Source organism: Lissotriton helveticus, chromosome 7, assembly GCF_964261635.1.
Source record: "Lissotriton helveticus chromosome 7, aLisHel1.1, whole genome shotgun sequence".
Taxonomy (NCBI): domain Eukaryota; kingdom Metazoa; phylum Chordata; class Amphibia; order Caudata; family Salamandridae; genus Lissotriton; species Lissotriton helveticus.
The window spans coordinates 832,242,251-832,266,956 of NC_136068.1; the positions used below are offsets into that span (position 1 = coordinate 832,242,251).

The following is a 24,706-nucleotide window of genomic DNA, read 5'->3' on the forward strand; positions in this document are numbered from 1 at the left end:
GAAAGGTGACAGGGCCCAACCCGTAGGTCTCCCAATTGTTGTCACCAGGAAGCCCAAGCAACCAGGCACAGTCAGAATCTGTGTGGACATGAGGCTGCAGAATGCTGCCATCAAAAGGGAACGTCACATCACCCCGACCATAGATGACCTGATCGGGGAAATGGCAAGAGCATGTTGGTTCTCCAAGTTAGACTTGAGATCTGGGTACCATCAGCTGGTGCTGGATGACGCTTCCCACAACATTACCGCATTCTCAACTCATGTTGGTATCCGGAGATACACCCGCCTGAGTTTTGGGGTGTCCAGTGCGGCAGAAGGTTTCCAAAGTATAATACACTAACTAACCATAGACATACCAGGAGTCATCAATGTCAGCGATGACATTATGGTGCACACCAAGACCATCCTGGAACACAACTCACGTCTGACTCGGGTGCTTCGCCGAATACAGGATGCCGGACTCACTCTCCACCGGGAGAAGTGCGAATTTCTGAAGGAAAAGCTACAGTTCTTTGGTTACACCTTTTCCGCTGAAGGAGTCAACCCAGATCCTGAAAAGGTCTGTGACATTAAGGATGCTACCGCCCCCACCAATGTCACTGAGGTCCGCAGTTTCCTTGGTATGGGGAACTATTGCGGGTGGTTTATTTGAGTCCTCACAACACTCACTCAACCCCTGAATGAACTCACGATGGACTCTACTATCTGGAAGTGGGACAAAGAACATGCTAAGGCCTTCAAGGACATCAAGGATGTGCTCTAAGAGGCGACCACACTAGCTTTCTTCGATCCCAGGAAGATGCCCGTGACGCAACTGGTATGCCACGTAGGGTCATGTGACCCCAGTTCTAATAAAGAGTGACACACATACGTAAGGCCAGTTGGGCATATGAGGGCGCTAACCACTAAATCAAACTCCTGGCTCCTGTTGTTCTTATAGCCAGTGGCCCCACCTTGTGAACCCTCAAAACATTGTCGGTGAGGACGCATGTCCCCATGACCCTCCCGAGAACACAGGTACCACTGAACAGTGGCGAAGCTAGGGGGTGGGTGGCACTATTTTGGGGCAGCGGAGAGCAGAAGGTAAGTTTTCTCTCCATCTTTGTGGTCTGACGCCACCCCCTTCCACTGTTCGTCAGCTGTCAAGCATCCCCCACCACATTCTTACCTGCACAGCGGCAAACTGAGGGTTCACCATGGGCGGCAAAAGCTCTGGCTATGCCACTGCCCCTGAAGAAAGGCATAGTCAATAGCATTTTACAAATGGTGTTGTGCATGGGCACAGCCACTGTAATCAAAGAAATAGGCCAGCCACTCACCAACAGTTTAATGTAAATAGTAATGTGAAGCACAACAACTTTGCAGAATCAGTGCTTCACTTCACTCTGGAAAGATCTGCACAAGCCACTTAAGGTGCACCCTGAGAGTGCCCTGCATTACATATAATGAATGCCCTTCAATGCTCCTTGCAGACTCTTGGAACTACAGCCACGGCCAGCTTCGCAAAATTGAGTCTTCTCCCTGAGCATGTAGGTCCTGTGGTCTTTTGGACACATGGGAAGAAAGTCTGTGGTGCTTCACGAATTGCATACTACAGAGCGGGGAAACTTTCACAGACCCTACTGGAATATGAAAGGAAAGCATGCTCATATTAAACACTCCTCAGCTTCACTCGACAGAGGCCCCTCATCTGCACATCTTGACTCTCACCAACTTGATCAAAAGCGGTAGCTCATCTGGAGACATTTATATTCCAAAGAAACATCAAAAAGGTGTGTGTATATTGAAATAATCAACATCATAAACTTAAGAACAACTGTACCAATGAATCAATTCTATGGAACTCATCAAATAAAGATGAAAGAGCTCAGCAGAGTTGTGATTGTCTGAATTTTGTCTCTGTACAGATTGTAAACACAATACAGACAGTGAAGGGCGTGCAGTGCTCTGGTACTTGTCCTCTGTGGTATGCAGCAATTATAAAGCGCATAGAAAAATATACATGCAAAAGCGGTGAAGTGTCACTTTTGTACAAAAAAGATGGTAGATAACTTTAAGTGTTCATTGATCATTTATTTACTTGGAAACCTTGATGTTATGACCCCAGTGCCTGCTTATCCTCGAACCTTCATTTAGAGCATATCTGCATAGAAGGTAAGCGTCCCCAAGCAGTAGAAACTTGACTTTTTCGACAAGGTCAATCAGTTGGACTGATGTCTGAGAAGTCAACGTTTTCAATATATCTATTGGCTGTGAAGGCCCTAGGTGGTAGGATTTTAATTAACTATAGTATAGAGAGGTTAGTGGATCCAAGGCACAGAAGGAAATAATCAAGTCAACCTTGCCCATGCTGAACCCTCAGCATGTTACCACCATTACGATTAAATGATTTGTCTACAATTTGGACATTTTACACAGCCCAGACACTTCTACCGGACAGTCCAGATGCTGGTCTGCCGGTCACTTTTTTGGTGGACACACTCTCTGACTGAGCTGACAGAGTGAACGCTGAGAGCCTGGCTGTATGCCTCCTCTTACTGACAGTGTAAACTAGGCACTCTCTACAACAGCCCACTGGTTGATCGCTGACAGCTTGAAGGAACACCTCCTCTGCTTCGGGGCATACCAGCCCACCCGCAGTAGTGACAGCGCGCACTATAAAGGCCATGTGCAACCTCTGTTCCTTATGTGGTGACAGCCAGAGCTGCAGAGTTGGGAACTGGGGATCCGGGTTTGAGTCTCAGCGTCAGCGCACCATCCTGTGTTTCTGGGCAACTCACTTAATCTACCCATGCCCATGAACAGTGCCTGGATACCCTCAAGTTGATAAACAGCGCTATATAAATCTACAATCTGTAACTAAATATGGGCTGCTTTTTAGGGCCTGCCTGGGGACACAGTACTGATGAGGTGTGATATCCTTTACCCAGACTCTTGCTACAGCTCCAATTTTACATTGTAGCATACTCTCCGTACTCTTATTTACAAGTTACAGGTAAGTCATGCCCGGCGCACCCACCAATACATTCAGGTGCTATGAGTTCAATTTCTCAAGTGAGAGGCTCCGACTGACTGCTGTGACACGGAAGGCCACAGAATACTCATCCATGGCATGCATTTCACACTAAAAGAGGGGCAGGGGGGTACTACCACTTAATCGCAGACACATGCAATAAAAAGATATATCAATATTATTATTGACAGTCCATAGCCATGGTATATAGAGGAAATTCTTTTGAAGGATTCCTCACTTGATTTAACTCCACCTTCAAAAATTTGGAGGATTTTTCATTTCTACCCAAAAAGGACAGTATCTTAGGTGAGTTCATGGGAGAGTCAGGCTAATTGAAGTTATATTAGAGATGCCAGAGACGGTCAGCTCTGGGTCCAGAGGTATAATATGTGCCTTTTGCCACTCTAAGACAGACCCTTATCACACTCAGTACCCACCTCCAAGAGGAACCAGCACCAGAAATGTGTTTCATCAAAAGAGTTGGAGTCACAACTCGGTATGGGCAGGTAGAGACCCTGGCATGCTATACTTGCATGTACTGTGGTCTGGATTCAATCTATTGTTAGGCAAAGAAACCATAATGTTTCTTGATACCAAAGGTCCTATAAACATCAGTCCTACAGACACAAACATTAGAAACCAAGAGTAAGAGGTAAGCATGACTCTAAATATGAATATGCCCTCCTCCTTCCACAGTGGTAGCCCTCAATTTCCTAAGCATGGAAGAACAAATACAACGTTTGTGTTATACTCACACTTTTACAACAGAAAGGAGCACAGCTTGCTACCAAAAAGAACAAAAAATTGACCAGGGCTTCATTTGGCAACAGAATTCCACTCCCTGCATTTTAGTGCTGCAAGCACAGAAGGGGAAAAAGGCATACTCACTAATCAAGTTTCTCAACAGACAAGCAGGCCTGGCAGACCCAGGACGTTTGCTTGATGAGAACCAACAGGTCTACTGGGCTGAATGTCACAAGAATTATAAATAAGCCCACATCTTGTGCTACAAACAGGAGGTAATTCCAAAGGTTTTGTCTCCATTTGAAGTGATAGTCTACGAATCCAATGGCAAGGTATAGATTATTAGAAACTAGAAATGGCTTTGTAAATTGCCTTCACCCTCAATGGATACAGCACATATTAGTTTACCTGGTTGAATTGCAGTCCTTTTTTGAAAATGATGAAAGTCAGGGAACATGCTGATCGTGTAGCATCGAAATGTACATTCTCCCTTCTCTTTTCTGTGAAGAAGAATCTACTTTTATTGTCTGTGAATGAATAGTTTTAGCATAATACGACTTGGTGGGATGAAGGGAGAACCCACAGGCTAGCGACCTATAGGCACACTTATTAGCAAATTGAATCATGAGGCCAGGGTCCATCAAACAGCCTAAGGATGTCTCTCAGGAAGAGCACCAGGAAGTCAGTGTGAGTGTCCCAACACCTTTTATGCAGTGTCTTTTTTAGAGGCTTCTCTACCCAATACAGGCTGACCTGCATCTCTCATAATGTAATGCTACAGTCTTACCTTGACCAGACAAGTCTGCAGCCACTGGGGTGACCAGACCTCACATATGGTGACCTAGCATTGGGCAAGCAGTGCAGGAATCCCAAAATACAGAGGATGCCTGACCAAACTAATCAAGTGGTCACCATAACATTTGCATAGCACATGTTCACTTCCAAAGGAGCATCTTGGTGCTGAATAAAAGATGTTTATTGTTACCCAACTCAATGGTACTCATTTTATCAACCTAAGAACGGACGAAAGGGGGGGCGTGGCCATGGCGGCGAACGAAATGGCCGCTCTGCCGTGAAGCTCCTCCGTGCGGGCTCCCAGCGGCAGAGAGCGAGATGTGATCTGCTACTCCTGCCTCCCCCAAATGCACGGAGCCGACTGCTGATGACATCTTGGGCAGCTGGGCGAAGTTTCCAGGACGCGGGAGCAACCTAAGGCTGTGTACATGGCGGAGGGGAATCGAGGCCTCCGGACCTCAGCGCCATCTTCCCTTCTGCGCTGGTGCGCCGGGTGAGTGCGGCGCGGCCCTCGGCCGGCGTGCTTCCTTTCCCCGCTGCTCCCCCCGCTGGGCTCACGCACGCATCTCCCTTCCTCCGCGACTCCCGTTTTTTGAGGCGCTAGGCTCCCGGTGCGCGACTGCGGCCTTCGGCCTAAGGAAGCGCCGGAGCCGGGGCCTCGATTTCGGGCCCGTGCGGGTATTCCTCTGCCAGCGCCTGGCCTGTCCACACTCTGGTGGCGGCCGTGGTGAGGCCGCCAAGTTGTTCATCGGTCCCTGCCTTCTGACTGGCTGCCCGCCACCTTCGCCATCGTTGCTGCTGCTGCGCTTTTCCACACGGCCTTGGAGATGGGGAAAAGGGACCCTAACCAGAGGAAGCTCAGCTTCGATAAAACACCCCTCCTCACCACGGACCCCACGCCTGGCGCGGCCTCTGGTGCTATCGGCTCAACGGGCGGTGGCGACGCAGCGTCCATGGTAGCTGCTATGATGGGAGAAATGCGCGCTGGCTTCAAGGCCCTGGACACTCGCTTCGACAGCCTAGAGAAAAAACTGTCAGGCATTGGTTCCACGGTGCAAGCCCATGACCGCCGCCTCGACTTAGCGGAGTCCAGAATCTCGGATGTTGAGGAAGGGGCCGCCAAAACACTGAAACGGCTGGAACGTGTCGAAAAAATTCTTAAGGATGTGGCCATTAAGAATGAGGACTTGGAAGCGCGTAGCCGGAGAAATAATATTCGCATAATTGGAGTGGCGGAGACAACTGCCACGGGCCGGTTTGATACCTTTGTAGAACACCTCCTCATCGAACTGTTCGGAGAATACACCTTCACGGCTGTCTTTGTCGTCGAACGGGCGCATAGGTCCCTAGGGCCCAGGCCGCGCAGTGGGCAAGCACCTCGTCCCATCATTGCCAGGATTATGAACTTTCGGGACCGTGACGCTGCACTCCGCGCCGGAGAGGTGCAGTGGCAGGGAAGCAAGCTGTCTTTCTTTCCGGATTACACACTCATGGTGCAAGAGGCCCGTAGGAAGTACACTAGTGTTAAGGCCGCCCTCCGCAATCTTGGCTTGAAGTACAGCATGCTCTATCCGGCACGGCTGAAGGTGGAGGTGAACGGCCGATTCCGCATCTTCGACTCTCCGGCAGAGGCCCAAGAGTTCTGCCATGGTTACAAAAAGCAACCGGGCACGGCTCCCGGCTCTAGGCTTCATTCTCCGCCTCAGACTGACACGCAGGCCAGTGCTGACTTGTTTGCTGAAACTGGCCTAGGCTGATCATCCAGAGGCACTCTATCCATGGGTCCCTCTATATGGTAGATGAGAGTTCCGCTGTAATGGGTTCAATTACATGCCAATAACTCGTTGGTCGCTCTGCTGGGATGCCCGCATGGGGTGGCGTTGCTTCCCCCTATGGCGAACGCCTGTTTGTTTAGATTCTATTGGGGTTTATTATCTTTTAGTTTGCAGATATGTTCTATTACAATGTACATCTTGCTATTTGTGTTCTGCACAGCTGTTCAGAGCTTGTTTGGGTTCTGCCTCTCCTGGGGTGTTGGGAGGCTGGGTGGTGGGTGGGGGATGGGGTGTATGTTTTTTTTGTTGCAAACTTTATTTATGCTTGATTGCGAGATTCATGGTATCGGCCTGTTAGATGAATGCTCACCGTTTGCTGTCCTTGATTTTACGCTATGGCCAGGTTAGGTCTGCAGTCTGGTCCTTCCAGGCTGAAGTTGATGTCATGGAATGTTCGTGGCTTGAACACCACTCGAAAACGCAAACAGGTTCTGCAATATGCTGACCGTCATAAGGTGGATATCCTCTTCCTACAAGAAACCCACCTGGTACAGGCGGATACTGTTTCACTGGCGAGGGGTTGGGGTACTCACAGAGTGTTTTCCACTTATAGTAGGTATGCACGGGGGGTTGTGATTCTTGTCCACAAACGAATACCCTTTGTGTTTACAGACAGTAAGGTGGATGGAGAAGGCAGGTATGCGTTACTTTCTGGTGTGTTGTATGGATACAAAATTGCTTTGGTAGGGATCTATGGCCCTAATACGGACTCCCCGGCCTGTTTCCATGACCTGCATCTAACACTACTCCACTCAGACATAGAGCTGCTGGCGTTGGGGGGCGATTTCAACCTATTGATGGACCCTAGCAGAGACAGCACGTCTTCCTCCCCAGATCGCAAGCCACTTGCTCGCGCGGCGGTAGCGGCTATTTGCTCACACTTCTTGCTGCTAGATGTTGAGGCCAGACTGCACGCTCACGCCCCAGCTTTTACTCACCATTCCAGCTTCCATAACACCAGCACCAGACTTGACTATTGGCTACTCTCTCCGGAATTGGCGGGATGGGTGGGTGATCTCAGCACACTCTCCAGTGGTGTTGACTCTGGCGGTGTTGACTCTGGCGGTACCGAGGCTGGGTGGATACGAACGACAGTGGCGTTTCCCGGGAAGAGCCCTAGCAGACCCGGTCTTTACTGAGGGGATCCGTACTGCCATTGAGGACTATTTTGACTTCAACACTGGCTCTGTGGCCACATGGGCCACGTTATGGGAGGGGTTCAAGGCCACCATTAGGGGAGTCTGTATCAACAAGCATGTGGGGGCTTTGCGTGAGATTCGCCCTACTCTGAACCGAGTGGAGGCGGAGCTCTTGGCGGTGGAAAGCGAGACTCTCGCTAGCCCCTCGCCAACCCGCGAAGCTAAGCGACTCGAGCTGCTTCTTGAGTTCAGGGAAACTGCGGACAGGGAGTTGCGATTTCTGGGCAAGTACCACACGGCACGCCAATATGGTGAAGGAGATAGGCCGGGCAGATTATTGGCTCAGTTGCTCCGCCCACCACGACAAGCTGCATACATCACGGACATAATTGATTCACAGGACACGCACCATTTTTCCACCCCAGATATTTGTGATAACTTTCTGGCTTACTACCGCCGCCTTTACATCTCTGCCCTACCGGGGGATCGCCGGGACTCAGGGTCGTACATTAATGAAATTGCCATGGTATACTTGGAAAAATACATGCAAGACTTTCTGGACGATCCTATCACACCGGACTCTATAATTGAAGCCATTGACTCCTTGAGGGGTTCTTCGGCGCCTGGTCTTGATGGCTTCACGGCTGACTTTTACAAAGAATACAAGGAAGAACTGGTACCCAGACTTGTCGAGGTATATGCGGAGGCTCTGGAATCCGGTGTTCTCCCCCCACGCTCCGTGAGGCAGTCATTGTTTTGCTGCCCAAACCGGGTCGCGACCCCTCGGTCTGTAGCTCCTATCGGCCGCTGTCGCTCCTTAACCTCGATTATAAAATTTTGGCCAAAGTTCTGGCGATACGACTGGCGCTGCTGGTGGATACTATTGTTTCACCGGCCCAGTCCGGCTTTGTCCCTCACAGGTCTACCTCCCTGAATCTCCGTACACTTTTCTCGGTCCTACATAGGATCGACCCCTCCACTCCGGCGGCGGCTGTGTTTCTAGACGCCGAAAAAGCGTTCAACACTCTGGAGTGGCCTTTTTTTCTGACAGTGATGCGGAGGATGGGCATGCCCGCAATGTTTGTAGCCACAGTGGAGCTGCTGTATACGGCACCCACTGCTCGCATTCGCTTAAATGGTACCATAACTGAGAGGTTCACACTCTCCAGAGGCACCCGGCAGGGATGCCCCCTATCCTCACTCCTTTTCATCCTTGCTATGGACCCCCTAGTGCGACACTTTCAGGAGAAACATCTCCACAGGGGGCTCCAATTCTGCACCGGCCCACTCTTAGTCTCGCTCTATGCGGACGACATGGTCCTGTATGTCCGTACCCCAGGGGCCAACCTGCAACCCTTGCTGGCAGAGATCGCTCGCTTTGGCGAATACTCAGGCCTCAAAGTCAACTGGCACAAATCGCAGCTGTTTCCGCTCACCCCCGCCACCACACGGTGGCCTTGCTCCTTCCCACTGGAGTGGTGCGAGGACTCTGTTAAATACCTAGGGATCCACGTGCACCTTGACACAGTGTCCATTATTCGTCTGAACTACGGACAAGCCCTAGATTTTTTGGAGGATAATACAGACCGGTGGCTCCGTCTCCCTCTGTCTATGGCTGGCCGGATCGCTATCGTCAAGATGGTAGTCCTCCCCCGTTTTTTGTACCTTTTCAATAACATCCCGATCCCTCTCACCAAGATTTTTTTCACCCAACTACGCACTGCCCTGTTACGGCTGGTATGGGGCGGTAAAAACCCCCGTGTGGCCTGGCGCACACTTACGCTACCGTATGAGAGAGGAGGATTTGGGGTACCAGATTTTTATCTTTACTACTTGGTCGCGCAGTGTTCGTATGCACATCCTTGGTTTCACCCGGATGCTAGAATCCCACATTTGAGACCGGAGGCTGATACGGCACTCCCTGTGTCACTTAATGCAATCCTCCCCAAGGGTCTCCCCCGGGACCCACATGACATTCACCCGCTGTCCACCACAGCCTGGGCCTGGGACAAGATGAGACGATTGCTACACATAGACAAAGTATATTCCTCTGCTCTTCCTTTACCCAACCCTCACTGGCTCCCCATCACCGGCGAGTCGGTGATTCGCCGCACGCTGTCCAAATTCCAAATACTCACGATCGGTGACCTGTTCCCAGATGGTCATGCTTTTTCTCTGACAGAGGACTCCCGCTTCACCGACCGCACATTCATGGACGCCTTCGCTTTAATGAGACTCCGCTCGATGTTACGAGCTGAATTTCCCACATTCCCCCTTCCCCCCGAAGACAACCCTGCACTTACATTCATAATACAAAACAAATCAGGAGCACATGTGGTGTCCAAGCTCTATAAAGTGTGCTTGGCCTCTATGACAGCGTCGGACGGTGTGGTGCGCGCTGCGTGGGAGCGCGATCTGGGCACACAGATTTCGGACGACCAATGGGAGGCATGTTGTGCTATGACCAGGGATGTATCCTTGAACAGTAGACACAAGCTCATACACTTTAAATTCCTGCGTAGGATGTATCACACACCAGCGCTTGCTCACAGAATCGACGCCAGTAGGCCCCACAGCTGCCCCAAATGAAACGCCCCGCAGGCGGACTTCACGCATCTGTCTTGGACTTGCCCAAGGTTGCACACTTACTGGCTGGAGGTCCACCGGGTTTTGGGCGACATGTTGGGACTGACGTTAAGTGTTACACCTGAAATTGCATTGCTGGGCTACGTTGCAAATTTTCCCCGCCATCTTCGTAGATTGGCGTCCATTTGCTTCCTCTTGGCCAAAAGGGAAGTGGCACTGCTCTGGTGCGCACGACGCGCTCCAACAATCACTTCATGGCTTAGGAGTGTGGCCTACTGCAATGTGAATAGTGTAGAGTATTCGGAACTACTTTCAACTTCTTCCCGCCCACCTGACATTTGGGGTCCATACCGACAATACATTGCGAAACTCGCTCAAGAAACGCCTTCCCAGTCACTTCATCCTATCACTCCAACGGGGGTGGGCTAGAGCAAGAGCGGCTCGGAAGCCGCACTCGCCAACACATTGCTGTGCGTGCTACTTGCGCTTGCCCCATGCTTCACGCGGCTGAGTGTATGTCGTCTGGTGGTACACTGTCCTTTACAACAATTATTGTGCCTCGACTACTAGTCATTGCTCACGCGTTCCCTATGCAGCGTGGGGAACGCCTCCGACATCGGCTCGCTTAGGACGGTGCTCCGGGCAGTATGCCAGGGTTCATTTACCTGTACAGTCCACTGCCCTCTTTATTAATGCTCACCTGTGTTATTACTTCTTGATGCCCGCTCCAGGGATCCGGGGTGCTTTGTGGCACTTGTAGGGTCTGTGTTGCTAACATTGCCCATGGTGGTATTTGACACATCGCGAACCGGCTGACTGTATTGGTCTTGCAATCTCGTAGATATGATTTTGTCTTTTGGTTTTATTTGATTTACATTTCTGTGATGTTACTTCTATTTTATGGGTTTTTGTTGCTGTATTTCAAAATGTTGAGCTTTGTATCATTCTAAATGATCAATACGCAATCCTACTGAGTACACCAGTATAAAACGTGTGATGTTATGTACGGCATCTGATCATTTCTGTACTTGATATGTTATTTGTTTTTTCCACTGTGGATTGCCTATTACGCTTCAATAAAAATATTTTTAAAAAAAAAAAGAACGGACGAAAGGCTGAGTGGACCTGCCGGGATTTAAACCTGTGACCATGAGGTCGAACACAGGCCCCTGCAGTGGATGCATCAGTCCACTAAGCTGCCAGACCCACCAGACACCGGACCCATGCCACAGTCACACTGCCCATGTCATCTGTGGCTCAAGGAATCAGCAGCTGTTGGAAAGAAGGCACTAACCAGCACTCAGGAAGGGCAGCAAGAATCAGAATAGGGGGGAGTGCAGGTTAGGAGGATAGTAGCAGACCCACACGACCCATGTCATTCGTTTTGATACACTCGATTTGCAGGATCCTGCAGGCTCATAGCACATACCACGTTGGAACCATGTTTATTTAAAAAATAAGATAAACAAACAAATTCCAAACGATCAACAAGTGAAGATATAAGTAATTAAAAGCATACTTGAGTTAAATATTTTTGGAAATGTATAATGAGAACATTAAAGGCTATGGATTTCCAGGCAACAAGAAGCTAGCCTCAGTTATTGTCACCCCCAGGCCGGGTGGATCCTACAAGAAAACCCTGAGTTGCAAACCCATCTCATTAATGCATGTTGAGTATTATATCCTAAAATGCAAGCACCACCCACTTGGCATACTTAATGTAATCAGGGGGAAGAACTCACCACATCTTCTACTTAGTATGGGTGCAGCAACATTTTATGGTTGCATATAGTTGCCTGTAAGTCAAGCTTGATATGTGTTTGTCCACAGACATACATTTTTACGTTATCTTTCATTATTTTCATTTTGCTACCCCAATCGACATGTGCTGCCAGTTCCAGGCAGATCACCACTTTGTCTAAAACCTACTGAAGTGAAGAAATGGGTAAAACATTAGACATTACTTACACATGGCCAGTTTCATGGGCAACCACGAATGCAGAGGAAAACCCGTCTTCATGGTTTAAGGTGCAACTCCTTACAGGATGACACATTCCAGTGACTGGTGCATACCCTGTGAAAAGAGATCGGAGATGAGGACAAAGGATGCAAATACTAGCTCATCCCCATGCTCCAGCTATAAATGTACTGACTGTAATGTTTGTACTACTTAACAACAGCTCTGCGGCTGCTTTGGAGGGCCTAAACTGCATATGGTACAGTGATGGTGGATATAGCTGGGAGGCAACATATACATTTAGCTTGACCTTTTTTCAATAACTTTATTTAAAGTATTAACAGGTGCAATTCAAGCTTAGCGTAATTAATACAGGAAAGTCAGTGATAACTAACTTTGCCTTGTAACTTTTGCTAAGTCAAGCATCAGCTATCAGCAATTTTACCAATTTTCAGGATAGATGAGTGTGAGGATGGAAAGGGAAATGTGTAACATTCCTGACTCAATACACCGGATGATGATTGCACAGGAAAACAATATTCTAAAACATACCTGAGAGCACTGCAATTATGCGATAGGGGAGGGCTAAATTATGCAGCACGGTTGACTGCATTATGCGGCAAGGATAGGCAGATTATGATTCATAAAGATTATGTGGCCAATGTGGTAGGTCCATAATTATGTTTAAAACGCTCCGGACACAGAATCGTATAATGCCAGTTCCGCCGATCATATTTCATTATCATTAAAAGGCTTAGTAGCAATTTGCAGATGCCGGGCCCTCCATGATAATATTGAAAAAAGACACGAGGAGGAGGGATGGTGGAGAAATGGTAGAGTGGTTTGGGAGTGGTGGCAAATAAACACAGCCATGCAGCAAAAGCAAGGTAGATAAAAAGGAGGAGCAATATAAAAAAGAAAAAGGCCAGGAGGGCTGGCGGGCTGGTGGGCTGGGAAAGCAATGCACAAGCTTAGAGATGGTGTGTTGGGGACTGTGGGGGGAGAGGATCACACAGGGAGAGAGAAAGAAAACACATGCACTCCCACAGAGTGCTGAAAAGAAAAGAAAAAAGTAGTTCCAGCAGTGGAAGGACACAGCCCAACCAATCAGAACAATGTGAGGCTGAAATGCTCCTTGGTGGCAAACACAAAAAAGGAAGAAAAGCCATTGAATCAAGATTGAAACAGACAACACACACCTCCAATCTTGAGAAAGGAGGTGCTGACCCAAAGCCATCGCTATATTGGAAACAACAGGTCTGCTGAGAATTATAAATAAGACAAAGAAAATACAAGTAATTATCAGGGTGCTTGAGTGTCGCTAGGATGTATCTGTTAGATTCCACTCGCTGAAGAAATCTAGATCACTGTCATGACAGCCTCCTAGGTAACTTGTGAGATGACTAAAAAGGATTATGTTACTTACCCTGTAAGCATCTATTTGTAGTGTGTAGTACCGTCTAGTATTGAGTTTGGATGTTTGTAAGTTGTTTTCCTTCAAAGAAGTCTTTGAGTCACAAAGTATATTGACTCCATCGGGTGAACTTTAGGACATGAGCAATATAGAGACAGAAATGATAAATGTGCGAGTGAATATTAGTATAGCATAGAACATGTTAGATAAGAACATACGTCTACCAATAGCTACTGGGAATGAGGATGGGTGCATGTGAATCATCAGCACTACACGCTACGAACAGAAGCTTACAGGGTAAGTAAAATATTAAATTCATAGCATGTGTTGGCCGTAGATGCATATGCTTAGCATCAAATTTAAAGCAGTGGTCCCCTATGCTGTGGTTAGTCGTTGATTGATATAGATGTTTGAAAAAGTGTTCTTAATAAAGCTTGACCCAATCTAACTTGTTGATTAGCTAAGACATCAACACTTTAATATTTTGTGAATGTACGTGGGATATTCCATGCAGCTGCTTTATAGCTATCCGCTAATGGGATGTTTCCTGAAAAGTCCATTGATGCTCTTTATTTGCATGTGGAGTGAGTTCTTAGATACAGCTAACTATCCATTAGCTATCTCTGTCTTGGATATGGAAGACTCAAAAAACACAGGAACCTCTTCCAAACATTAAATAACTATAGGTAATATATCCATTAAATTTCACATACCATCATTGTCCCACACAGAGAACGTTATTAGAAAAACATATGGTTTTATTATTCAAATAGCCCCAACCAAACTCATACATTCAAACATCCTTTCAGTCATCCACACCGTCATACACCAAAACACATGGACAAGGCAAAATGAACAAGACCAAGGATTACAAAAAAAAGGACAAGAACAAGAATAATACAAGCAAAAACATGGCGCCGACGCGCGTTTCGGAAAGGACGAATATCCACAGTTCCTTCGTCAGGGCGCACGGAAAATCATATAAATATCTTCACAGTCGTGGATCTCTTGAGTTTTCAGAAAAACAATCTTTTTTTAAACAAGATACAAAAAGTCATAGGGGCTATATCTTGAAGCTTGGGATAGCAAGTATATATACTGTCCGAAGGATAGGAGAAGAGCGCGCCACTCTGTTCAGTGTAGCCGGTCACTATCTGTAGTCCAAAAGGCGAAGCCCTCACGTGCAAACTCGGAGGAACACCAAATGTATCAAATGTCTAAGATTTGAAGAATAAATAGAAGAGGATGACGGGGACAAGGATAACTTTAGATATACGGAAAAAGAGATTTTTTCACAACGGTCCAAAGTAGGAGGAGAAGCCTTCCAAACACAACAAGCAGTCGCAGATGGTGAGGGACAAGTGATTCCTATAGTAAATAATGCGGGGGCTGTCGATACAGCTTAGATTCCCGAAATAAACGCCCGTGCAAAGTCCCAGCGCAGCTGCACGTCTCTCAATGGTACACCCTATATGGAAGAACCTTGCTGTGGCTTTGCAAATACTACAAAGAGCTGTATTGTTTTTCTAAAAGACTTGGTTATCTCTATGTAGAACATTAATGCCCTTTTAACATCTAGGGGTCGATTCCGATTCAGGAAAAAACGCTCCGAATAGCCGTTCGGAGCGTTTTTCCCATACCAATGGTACCCTGCAACGTCCCCCGTACGTACGACGAAGTACGTTTCGTACCAGGAGCTGGACTCCGTACGAATCGTACAGAGACCGTACGAATCAAATCCCGTACGATTCTCCCTCGGAACCCGCTGTACGCAACATCTGTACGGTTCGCAGCTGGTTTTTCTGACCCAGCAAGTACGATTCGTGTCGGGTACGCACCGTACAACCCCTTTTCTACGGGAGCTGAAAACAGCCGTAAAAGCAGAGTTCGCCCCGAAACAGGTACGGAATGGCCCCCCCGGGTAGGGTGCGTACACCCGATGATCGCAGGGGGATGGTGCGTACCCCTGAGATCATGGGGTGTACGCACCGTACCCCGCAATCGCAGGGTGTATGCACCTTACCCCATGTTCGCTGGGTGTACGGTGCATACACCCTGCGATTGCAGGGTATGGTGCGTACACCCCATGATCTCAGGGGTACGCACCATCCCCCTGCGATCATGGGGTGTACGCACCCCATGATCGCAGGGGTACGCACCGTACCCTATGTTCGCTGGGTGTACGGTGCGTACACCCTGCAATCGCGGGGTACGGTGCTTACACCCCATGATCGCAGGGGTACGCACTGTACCCCTGCGATCATGGGGTGTACGCACCGTACGGTGTGTATGTGAATGTGTGCTTTTCCGTACGAATCGCCCTTACCTGACGTGGACCGTACGAATCGCGTCCTCATCCCCCAGTCCGGATCGTGCTCGTCGGTTCGTACGGCATGTTTACGATTCGTACGGAGACGTTCCGGAAAAGAATCGTACGGACGATTTTTTTCCCGAATCGGAATCGACCCCTAAGTGTATGTAGGGCTCTTTCTGCTTCTAATCTGGTTTTGGGACGAAAACAGGTAACTTTATAGTTTGGTTTGTGTGAAAAGTTGACACTACCTTTGGTAGGAATTTTCAGTTAGTACAGAGTACTCATTTTGTTGGAAATATGTGAAAGCATGATTCTTCTAATGTAAGTGCCTGGATTTCAAGTATTATTCTTAGAGAAGTGATAGTCACTAAAAAGGCCACTTTCCATGTGTGGAATTGAAGTGCACAGGAATTAAGTGTCTCAAAGGGGGGGACCAAAGAGTCTAGTACGAACAATTTTAAGGTTCCAGTCTGGTATGGTGGAGGGTGGAATAACTCTCTTTAGTCCTTCCCTAAAGGCTTTAATTACTGGAACATAAAAAAGTGTCATATGTTGTCTGTTTTGCATATAAGCTGCACCAGCTGCCAAGTGTAACATGATTGATATATAGGCAAGTTCTGCTTGCTGTATATGGAAGAGATAACCAATAAGGTCTTGCACTGCTGGTGATAGAGGTTGGATTTCTTCTTTTAGATAGGAATGTACAAATCTTTCACATTTTGCTGCATAGCATGCTCTTGTAGTTGGTCTACAGGCTTGTTTGGGAATATCCACACATTTCTTTGGTAGATTAAGGTGTCTGAATTCTAGAATCTCAGGAGCCAGATCACTATATTGAACTGTTTGGGATTTGGGTTCATTACCCTCTCTTGATCTTGAGTTACAAGAAGTGGCCAAAGAGGAAACTTCTTCTGTGGCACTACTGATAGTTGTAGTTGGCTTGTGAACCATGACTAACTTGCCCATGTTGGGGTTATTAGGATTAGTGTATAGGATGATTGTGTTAGATTTCGTATCACATATGGAATTAGTGGGAGGGGGAAAAGCATAAGCAAACATCCCTGACCAGTTCATCCTTAGGGCATTGCCTTTGGATTGGGGGTGAGGGAACCTGGAGGTGAAGTGTTGGCATTTTGAATTGTGCTGTGTTGCAAATAGGTATATCCCTGGGGTTCCTCACCATTTGAAGTAGGAGTGTTATAACAATTTCACATGTGTGTACTTGTTGATGTGTTCTGCTGAGCATATATGTGAAGTCATTGTCCATCCCTGGTAGGTATTCTGCAAGGAGGTGGATTTTGTGATATATTGCCCAGTGCCAAATTTGCTCTGCTATGAGGGAGAGCTGCAATGAGTATGTCCCCCCTTGTTATTGAACATAATGCATTGCAGACATATTGTCTGTTCATATCTGGACTACCTTGTTATGAAGATGACTGCAAAAAGCTATTTGAATTATTAGAATGCCCAGATGATTGATGTGGAGGTGTTTCTAAAGTGTTGACCATAGACCATGTACTGTGAGGCTCTGCATATGTGATACCCAACCCTGAACGGATGCTTCTGTGGTGATCAGTGGAATTGGGGCTTTGGAGAGCCGACCCTGCAACAGATTGTTGCTGTTCCACCACTGCTGAGATTGATTGGTCGCTGGCCCTACCAGCACTAGATCTTGTAGATGCACAACTGCTTGAGACCATTTTGATTGAAGAGTGCATTGAAGTTGATGCATATGATAGTATGTCTTTATATGATGCAATCATTCCTAAAAAGATCATGACTGTCAATGACCTGAGTTTGTGGTTGAAACAGTGGTAATGCTAGCTTGAACCTTTGTACTCTTTCTGGACTAGGGTACACTTTGGCTGTCACTGAGTGTAAGGATGTGCCTAGAAAAGGTTGCTCCTGCAAAGGTTGGAGGTGAGACTTTATAATATTGAGAGTAAACCCTAACTTGTGTGGAAGGTGGATTACCTGTTGCATGTCCTGTGTCATCATTGATTGGATGGACTTTTGATGAGCCAATCATCTGATAGGGGAAACGATGTATGCCCCCCCTTCTGAGATGAGCTGCTACACCTGCGAGGCATTTGGTGAATACCCTTGGAGCTGTAGTTACTCCAAATAGTAACACCTTGAACTGGTAGTGCTGGCCATTGATTTGGAAACAGATAGCGATGGTGCGCAGATGTATGGGAATATGTAAATAGGTGTCTTTGAGGTCTAATGCTGTCATGAAATCTCCTTGCTGGAATAATAATATCACGTCTTGTAATGTGACTCTGTGAAAATGTTTTGAACAAATGTAACTGTTGAGTGATCTGAGGTCTAGAATATCCTTCTTGGGAATGAGGGAGTATAGTGAGTACATCCCATGTCCCTGTTGTTGTTTTGTGACCATTTCTATGGCCCCATTTTGAAGGAGAGCTTGGACTTCGTTTTGTAGGAGAATAAGATGTTCTAGAGACATATTTTGTGTCCTTGGTGGTATTGTGCAGGTGTGGTTGTGAGTATACAATACCCGTCCTTGATGATAAATAGAACCACTGATCTGTTGTGATTTTTGTCCATTGTTGGTGAAACTGTTGTAGCCGTCCCCCTACGGGTGTGAAATGTTGAGAGGGGATGCTTAGGTGGCTACAGTTTTGTGGGTGTTGTAGACTTTGAGGTGGATCCACGATCCCTTCCTCTATTGTTTTCATAGTCTGAACTCTAGTGTGCACCTCTTGAGCAGGGTGCCTGATGAGAACCTGTTTTTTTTGGGCATCACCTAATCGGTGGATGTTCCTGATCTTTCTGCCCTCTTTACTCTCCTCTCAAAAGGTAACTCCATATTTGAATGTTTGGAGGGCCCCCATGGCTTTAGCCATATATTTATCCTTTTTTAGCTTCTTAAGCATTTCCTCCACTAGTGGCCTAAATAGATTTTGGTCATCAAAAGATAGGTTCGAGAGATGTTGCTGTACATCTGGCTTAAAGCCACAAACCCTATGCCATGCATGTTGTCAAATGAGGATACTAGTATTTACGTCTCTTTTACTAGTATCCACAGAATCCAATGCACATCGGATGGTGGCATTTGATATAGTCCTGCCTTCTACTGAGTCCCCTTTTGGCGGTATTGTACAGGAAGGTATTGCAATAGTTCCTGCATCTCATCCCATTGGACTCAGCTGTAATAGGAGAGTAAAGCCACAGAATTTGTGATGTGCAGGTGATTGGCTGCTTGTGCAGCAACATTTCTCCCAGCCGCATCATATTTTTTACTTCCCTTATCCATGGGCAGTGCATCTCCAGTGCCCTGGGAGTTTGCCGTCTTCCTACAGAATCGGGGGAACCTGACCCCTGATGTATGCTGGGTCAGATGGTTCAGTGACTAAATATCGAGGTACAAAATATAGACTGCCCAAAATATCAACTCTAAAATATTGAGGCACAAAATATAGAATGCCTATCGACAAACAGGTAAGTACTAAAATATTGAGTACAAAATATAGACTGTTAAAATATAGTTAACTAAAATATCGAATTTTTTAAAAGTATTAAAAATAATATAAGAGTAATTAAATAATAAACACAATTAAGCTTAAAATGTAAAAATAATAAGTGTCATGTAAAATGTTTTTTAAATATATATTTACTTAATAATATTATAAAATAATTATTAATCTTAATTATAAAATATTTGAAACATTATTACAAATATATTTACATATATATATATATATATATATATATATATATTATATATATATATATATATATATATAAATAAACCTATTATCTAAATATAAAAATAAGTAATATATAATAATTTAAATATTTAAAGTAATACATTTTATGTTAATTAATAATTTACTTTTTTTTTTTTTAAATGTATTTTTATTTTTCAACAGTGATACAGTGTCCAATCAGAAAAAGATTACTTAGTTATAACTACCCCCTCCCACCCCCCACCCTTCAAGACCTGTAAAACCATTATTGCATTAATGTAGGCACAAGACACTACAAGTCGAAAACAGATAAAAAGAGGAAAGAAAAAGAAAAGACGCATAAACGAAGAAGAGCAGGATAAGAGAAGTTTAAGCAGGTAGCATCAGAGATCAAAAAGAATTCTTTAAGACATCGCTAGCTATCTACCCTGGTCGTATTGCCCTTGTTGCTCAATCCAGGCAGAGAATTTCCCCCAAACCTCAGAGCCTATCTTCCTCTTTCTTCGTCCTTTCTTGGTGTATATTACCTTTTCAAAGTGGAATGTTGCAACCAGTCTGGCCAGCCATTGTGCGAAGGAAGGGGAGTCAGTGTCTAACCAGCTAGAGGCAACAGATCCTCCATATTGCATTGCTATGAAAACCAGCCCTTCCTCCTTAATTCTGAGTGAATCAGATTGGGTCCCCAGAAGAATGGTCGTAGGATTTAGCCGAATTGGTTGGTTAATTATTTCACTAAGTAGGTTTTGTATTTTAAACAAGGTTGGGGCTAGTTTTGGACAGGTTGCGAAAATGTGTATAGAGTCTGCCCCTACCTCCGAGCACCGCAGGCATAGTGTTCCTTTCCCGGATCCCCATTTGATAATTTTACTTGGTGTCATGTAAAGAAAAAAAATTGTTTTAAAGTGTTGTGCTTGTAATTTGGCGGAAATTAAGATCTGTTGTGATAGAAGCAGAGAGTTATAAATAAAACTTTGAGGCGACTCAAGTTTAACATGCCATTTTGTAGAGATGGATTCTAGGTCATCTGAGTTTTGCCTATTAGGCATTTGGTAAATACTTCCAATACGGGGGGTGGTGATATTGCGTAGAGCATGTAGTAGTTCAATTTTTTAGTTTGAATTTAGATTGTAGATCTGTGAAAGATTCAATCCCCCCAGTTGTAATCAGGTCCCCAAGTTTTACTATTCCGGCCCTATGCCATTCAGAGAGGTAAGAAGGACTGAAAATAGCTGGTAAGTTGTTGTTATTAACTATGGGAGAGTAGAAGTTAAATCTGCCAATTCCAAATATTCTCCGGATATGACGGAATACTTTAAATGAATTCATTAGTGTCTTGAATTTTACCCGGTTGTAGTACCCATATGTTGTTTCGCGAAGTAGGCTGCCCCAATATTGATCCCCTAGTAAGAGCCGGAAGGGTGAGGGTAGGGATGACCCGATTGTTGAGTCGTAAGTGGATTCTCTTACTAGTACTGAGCTATATTGTAATACTGCAGCCCAATAGTATAGAGTTATATTAGGAAAAGACCAGCCCCCTCTCTCTTTTGAAAGTGTGAGTTGTTTCAGTGCTCGTCTTGGCTGGGCATAGGCCCAGATGAATTGGGTGTAGATCTGCTGGAATTGGAGAAGGCTTTTCTTACTAAATTCAAGCGGTATACTACGAAAGAAATAGAGTAGCTTTGGAAAATATGTCATTTTGATGACATTGCATCTGCCCACTAACGTTAAATGCAGGTTGTCAATCTGTTTTAGAGCCTTCTTGGTCTGAACGGCAAGGGGAGCCAGATTGTCTGTGACTATGTCCTCCAATTTGGGTGAGATAGACACACCCAGATATTTAGCCTTGGGTACCACCCTGTCGTCAGACCAAGTGATTTTGTGATTTACTAAAATCTGAGTCTTGTTTTTATTGAGGGCATAACCTGATAGCTTCCCAAATTTCTGGGCCTCACCTTCCAGTACAAGTATGGTGTTGGCAGGGTCTGGAGAGGTGATGGCCAGGTCGTCGGCATAGGCCAGGATTTTGCAGCTATTATAAAAGTAGGTTAGTGGGGTGATGTTGTCATTTTTCTCTATCTGCTTAATGAAAGAATCCAGATAAAGGGCAAACAGTAGAGGCGAGCAGGGACAACCCTGCCTGGTGCCCCGAGAGATGTTAAAGGGATCGGTGAGATGTCCATTTATGGCAACACTGGCTGTTGGATTAGAATACAGTGCCTGTGTTGCCAGTATGAGCCTATCCCCGAACCCCATTCTGCATATTACCCCCCACAGGAATTCCCAGGAGACCCGGTCGAAGGCTTTTTCGGCATCGAGTAACGTACGCGACATCGGGTCTCCAGCAGCTTGTGCAGCATCGAACAAGGTGATAACTCTCCTAATATGTTCCGTAGTCCCTTTTTTGGGTATGAAACCGTGCTGCCATTCAGAGACAAGAGATTCCACTACTCGGGAGATTCTGGAGGCTATCACCGTGGAGAATATTTTAGAGTCACAGTTAATGAGGGTTATGGGTCTGTAGGAGCTCATATCCAAAGGGGATTTCTCTTTTTTTAGAATTATCGAAATTCTAGCTCTAGACCAAGATGTCGGAGGGGGAGTCCCATTGAATATAGATGTTATTACCTCAGTAAGTATGGTTTTAATTCTTCTGGGCTAAGTTGCCTTAGTTCGATCTCGCTGAGATAGTTAGAGATTTCCCTATCTAGATCTTCCCTATTAGAGGAGTTTTCTTCCATGTATAGTTTGGCATAGTACTCCTGGAATCCTTTCCGAATAAGACTAAGGTCTGTGACCTCGGAGCCAGAGGGTAGTCTGATTGAGTGGATTTCACTGTTACTAGCCTGTTGTCGTGTCCTAACAACTAGGTGATGGCCGATGTTATCACTACACTCGTAATTTCTTTCCCTCCCTGCCGCCCACTTTGCCGCGATTTTTCCCATAAAGATAGCTCCTATTTCGGCTTTGACCAAGACTGCTTCTTGTTGGATAGCCTGGCAGTCTAGTCCTGCATGGATAGTTTGGGTTAGCTTAATTTCTATATTCCTTAGCTTTTCTTGTAGATCCCTGGTTAGAGTTTTTTCCCTTTTGTTTTTCTGAATAGAAAACCTTAGGGTCTCGCCTCTAATCCCTGCCTTTAGTGTGTCCCAGACTATCATTTGAGAAGCAGATCCAATGTTTGTCTCCAGGAAATTTTGGATCCATCCCTGCACATGAATTACGTAACTGCTATCATACAGTAGGGCTTTTTCGAAACTCCACTTAGTAGCCTCTTTAGGTTGTCCAAGACCCTTGAGGGTGATGATGAGAGGGTTATGGTCAGATAAAAAGCGAGGTGCGATATCAATGGTGTAGTTGTTGGTAAGCGAGGCAGAGACAAAAAAGTAGTCTAATCGGACTAGGATTTGGTGCACGGCAGAATAGAAAGTATAGCCGGGTTGTGAAGGGTTTTTAGTCGCCCAGCTGTCTATTAATCCATGAGTCTGGATAAGATTTGCTAAAGCCTGAAAAATTAGGGGCTTCCTACCTTTATATCTCCATGTTGTGTTAGTAGCCCAGTCACAAGGTAGATGTATATTAAAGTCCCCGCAGAGCACTATGGGAGTGGGCCAGTGAGCAAGCTCACCAGAGACTTGATTAATAGACCCAGGGTCATCGGCATTGCTCCTATATATTGAGCAAAGGGTAATAGAGGAGTTGTTGGGGAGTTGAATCTGAGTAATGACCCACCTCCCTAGTGGGTCAGATCTAGTCCGTGGGTTGCCCGTGACAAATCTTCTGTCGGCTACAACACCCACTCCCTTTGTTTTAGCCCCCGGCGTGGTGGCGCCCACTACTTTGAACCCAAGGGTATTCAGTAGATGTTTTTGTGACTGTTCTACGTGGGTTTCTTGTAGGCATATGATGTTCCCCCCAAGTGTTCGTAAACCCAGAGCGACTTTCTGCCTTTTAGAGGCATCATTTAATCCGCAGACATTAGCTGAAACAATTCGTAATGAATTTAGCTTAGCCATCTAAGTGCTGTAAAGGTAAGAGGTAAGAGGCTATTGAAAGTCAGTAAGGTTGTTTTTAAGGATATAATCAATTTTTCAAAAGAGTGTCGTGAGTGTTTTGCGCCCAGGTGGATTATCTGTGTACCTTCCCACCCCTCACACCCCTCTCCCCAGCCTCCCCCTCCCCCCTCCCCACCCACCCCCTTACGTGAGCAATCAGGCCAAGCCTGAATGATGGAGGTCATACATGAGCCTCGGCTGCTGGTCACGCCAGCCAGAAACATAAATAACTTTAATCTTGTGATCGGCTACTAGGCTTGCCCAGTGCTGTGCGGTGATTAAGTGCCAACTGTTTTAGATATACGTGTACAAGTGCATGATTTTTTTTCCCCATTCTTTCCCTCTCTTCCCTCCTTTCTGTCAGGGCTCGCCCCTACTTGTGCGCCCCCCGAGCATGTAGGAAAGATTGTAAGCATACAAGATATTGAATTTTAACGGTGAGGTTGCTCCCCGCTGATTGGAGAAGTTAGTTACCCGTAGGTTGCAATAGTTGCAGAAAGAGGGATAAGAGAGCAGCAACACCCCTTTTATTCCCCTGTCTCTTTCCCCAGTCTTAGGCTTTATGTCCCTTCTTAAGCTTTACTTCTTCCAGGTACTCTTTGGCTTTGATCTCGGACAAGAAAACCTTGGTAGTACCGTGCAAGATAACCTTCAGTCTTGCCGGGTTCATGAGGTATACCTCAGCGCCTAGCTGTTGGAAGGGGGAAATCAGTTGTCGTAAGGGCCACCTTCGCTCCACAGTCTGGTGGCAAAAGTCTGGTTTGGCGAAGAAGGTAATTCCGTTGGCCCCTTTTTTAGAGTGGGGGCGGGCTTGGTCATACACCAATTGTCTTAGAAGGAAGTTGCGAAAGTACACAAGGAACACCCGAGGCTGCCCTTCAGTGGGCTTTCCATTATTGTACTGCCGTTTCAAGAAAAAGGGGAAGCGATGAGCTCGCTGCACTTCACGGTTCCAGTCCCAGCCTGGATGTTCCGGAAAAGAGTCTTGTAGTAACTTGACTATAAATTGTCTCGGATCTTCCCCCTCCTTCCCTTCCGGAATACCAAGCAGGCGAAGGTTGTTCCTGCGTTGTCGGTTTTCTTGCTCTTCCATTTTGACCATAAGGTCTGTAAGACAAGCAGAGTTGGACTCAGTCAGTTGTTT

At 46.1% G+C, this 24,706-nt stretch overlaps 1 protein-coding gene across 1 annotated transcript in view; it reads right to left on the minus strand.

The window, feature by feature from the left end:
- Nucleotides 1-24,706, minus strand: part of ADAMTS2 (ADAM metallopeptidase with thrombospondin type 1 motif 2) — a 1,744,160-nt gene that overhangs the window by 772,156 nt on the left and 947,298 nt on the right. Inside the window, exon 7 of the mRNA XM_078653324.1 lies at nucleotides 12,081-12,186. Within this exon, the coding sequence (XP_078509450.1) occupies nucleotides 12,081-12,186 (106 nt within the window). The remainder of the gene's footprint in view (nucleotides 1-12,080; nucleotides 12,187-24,706) is intronic.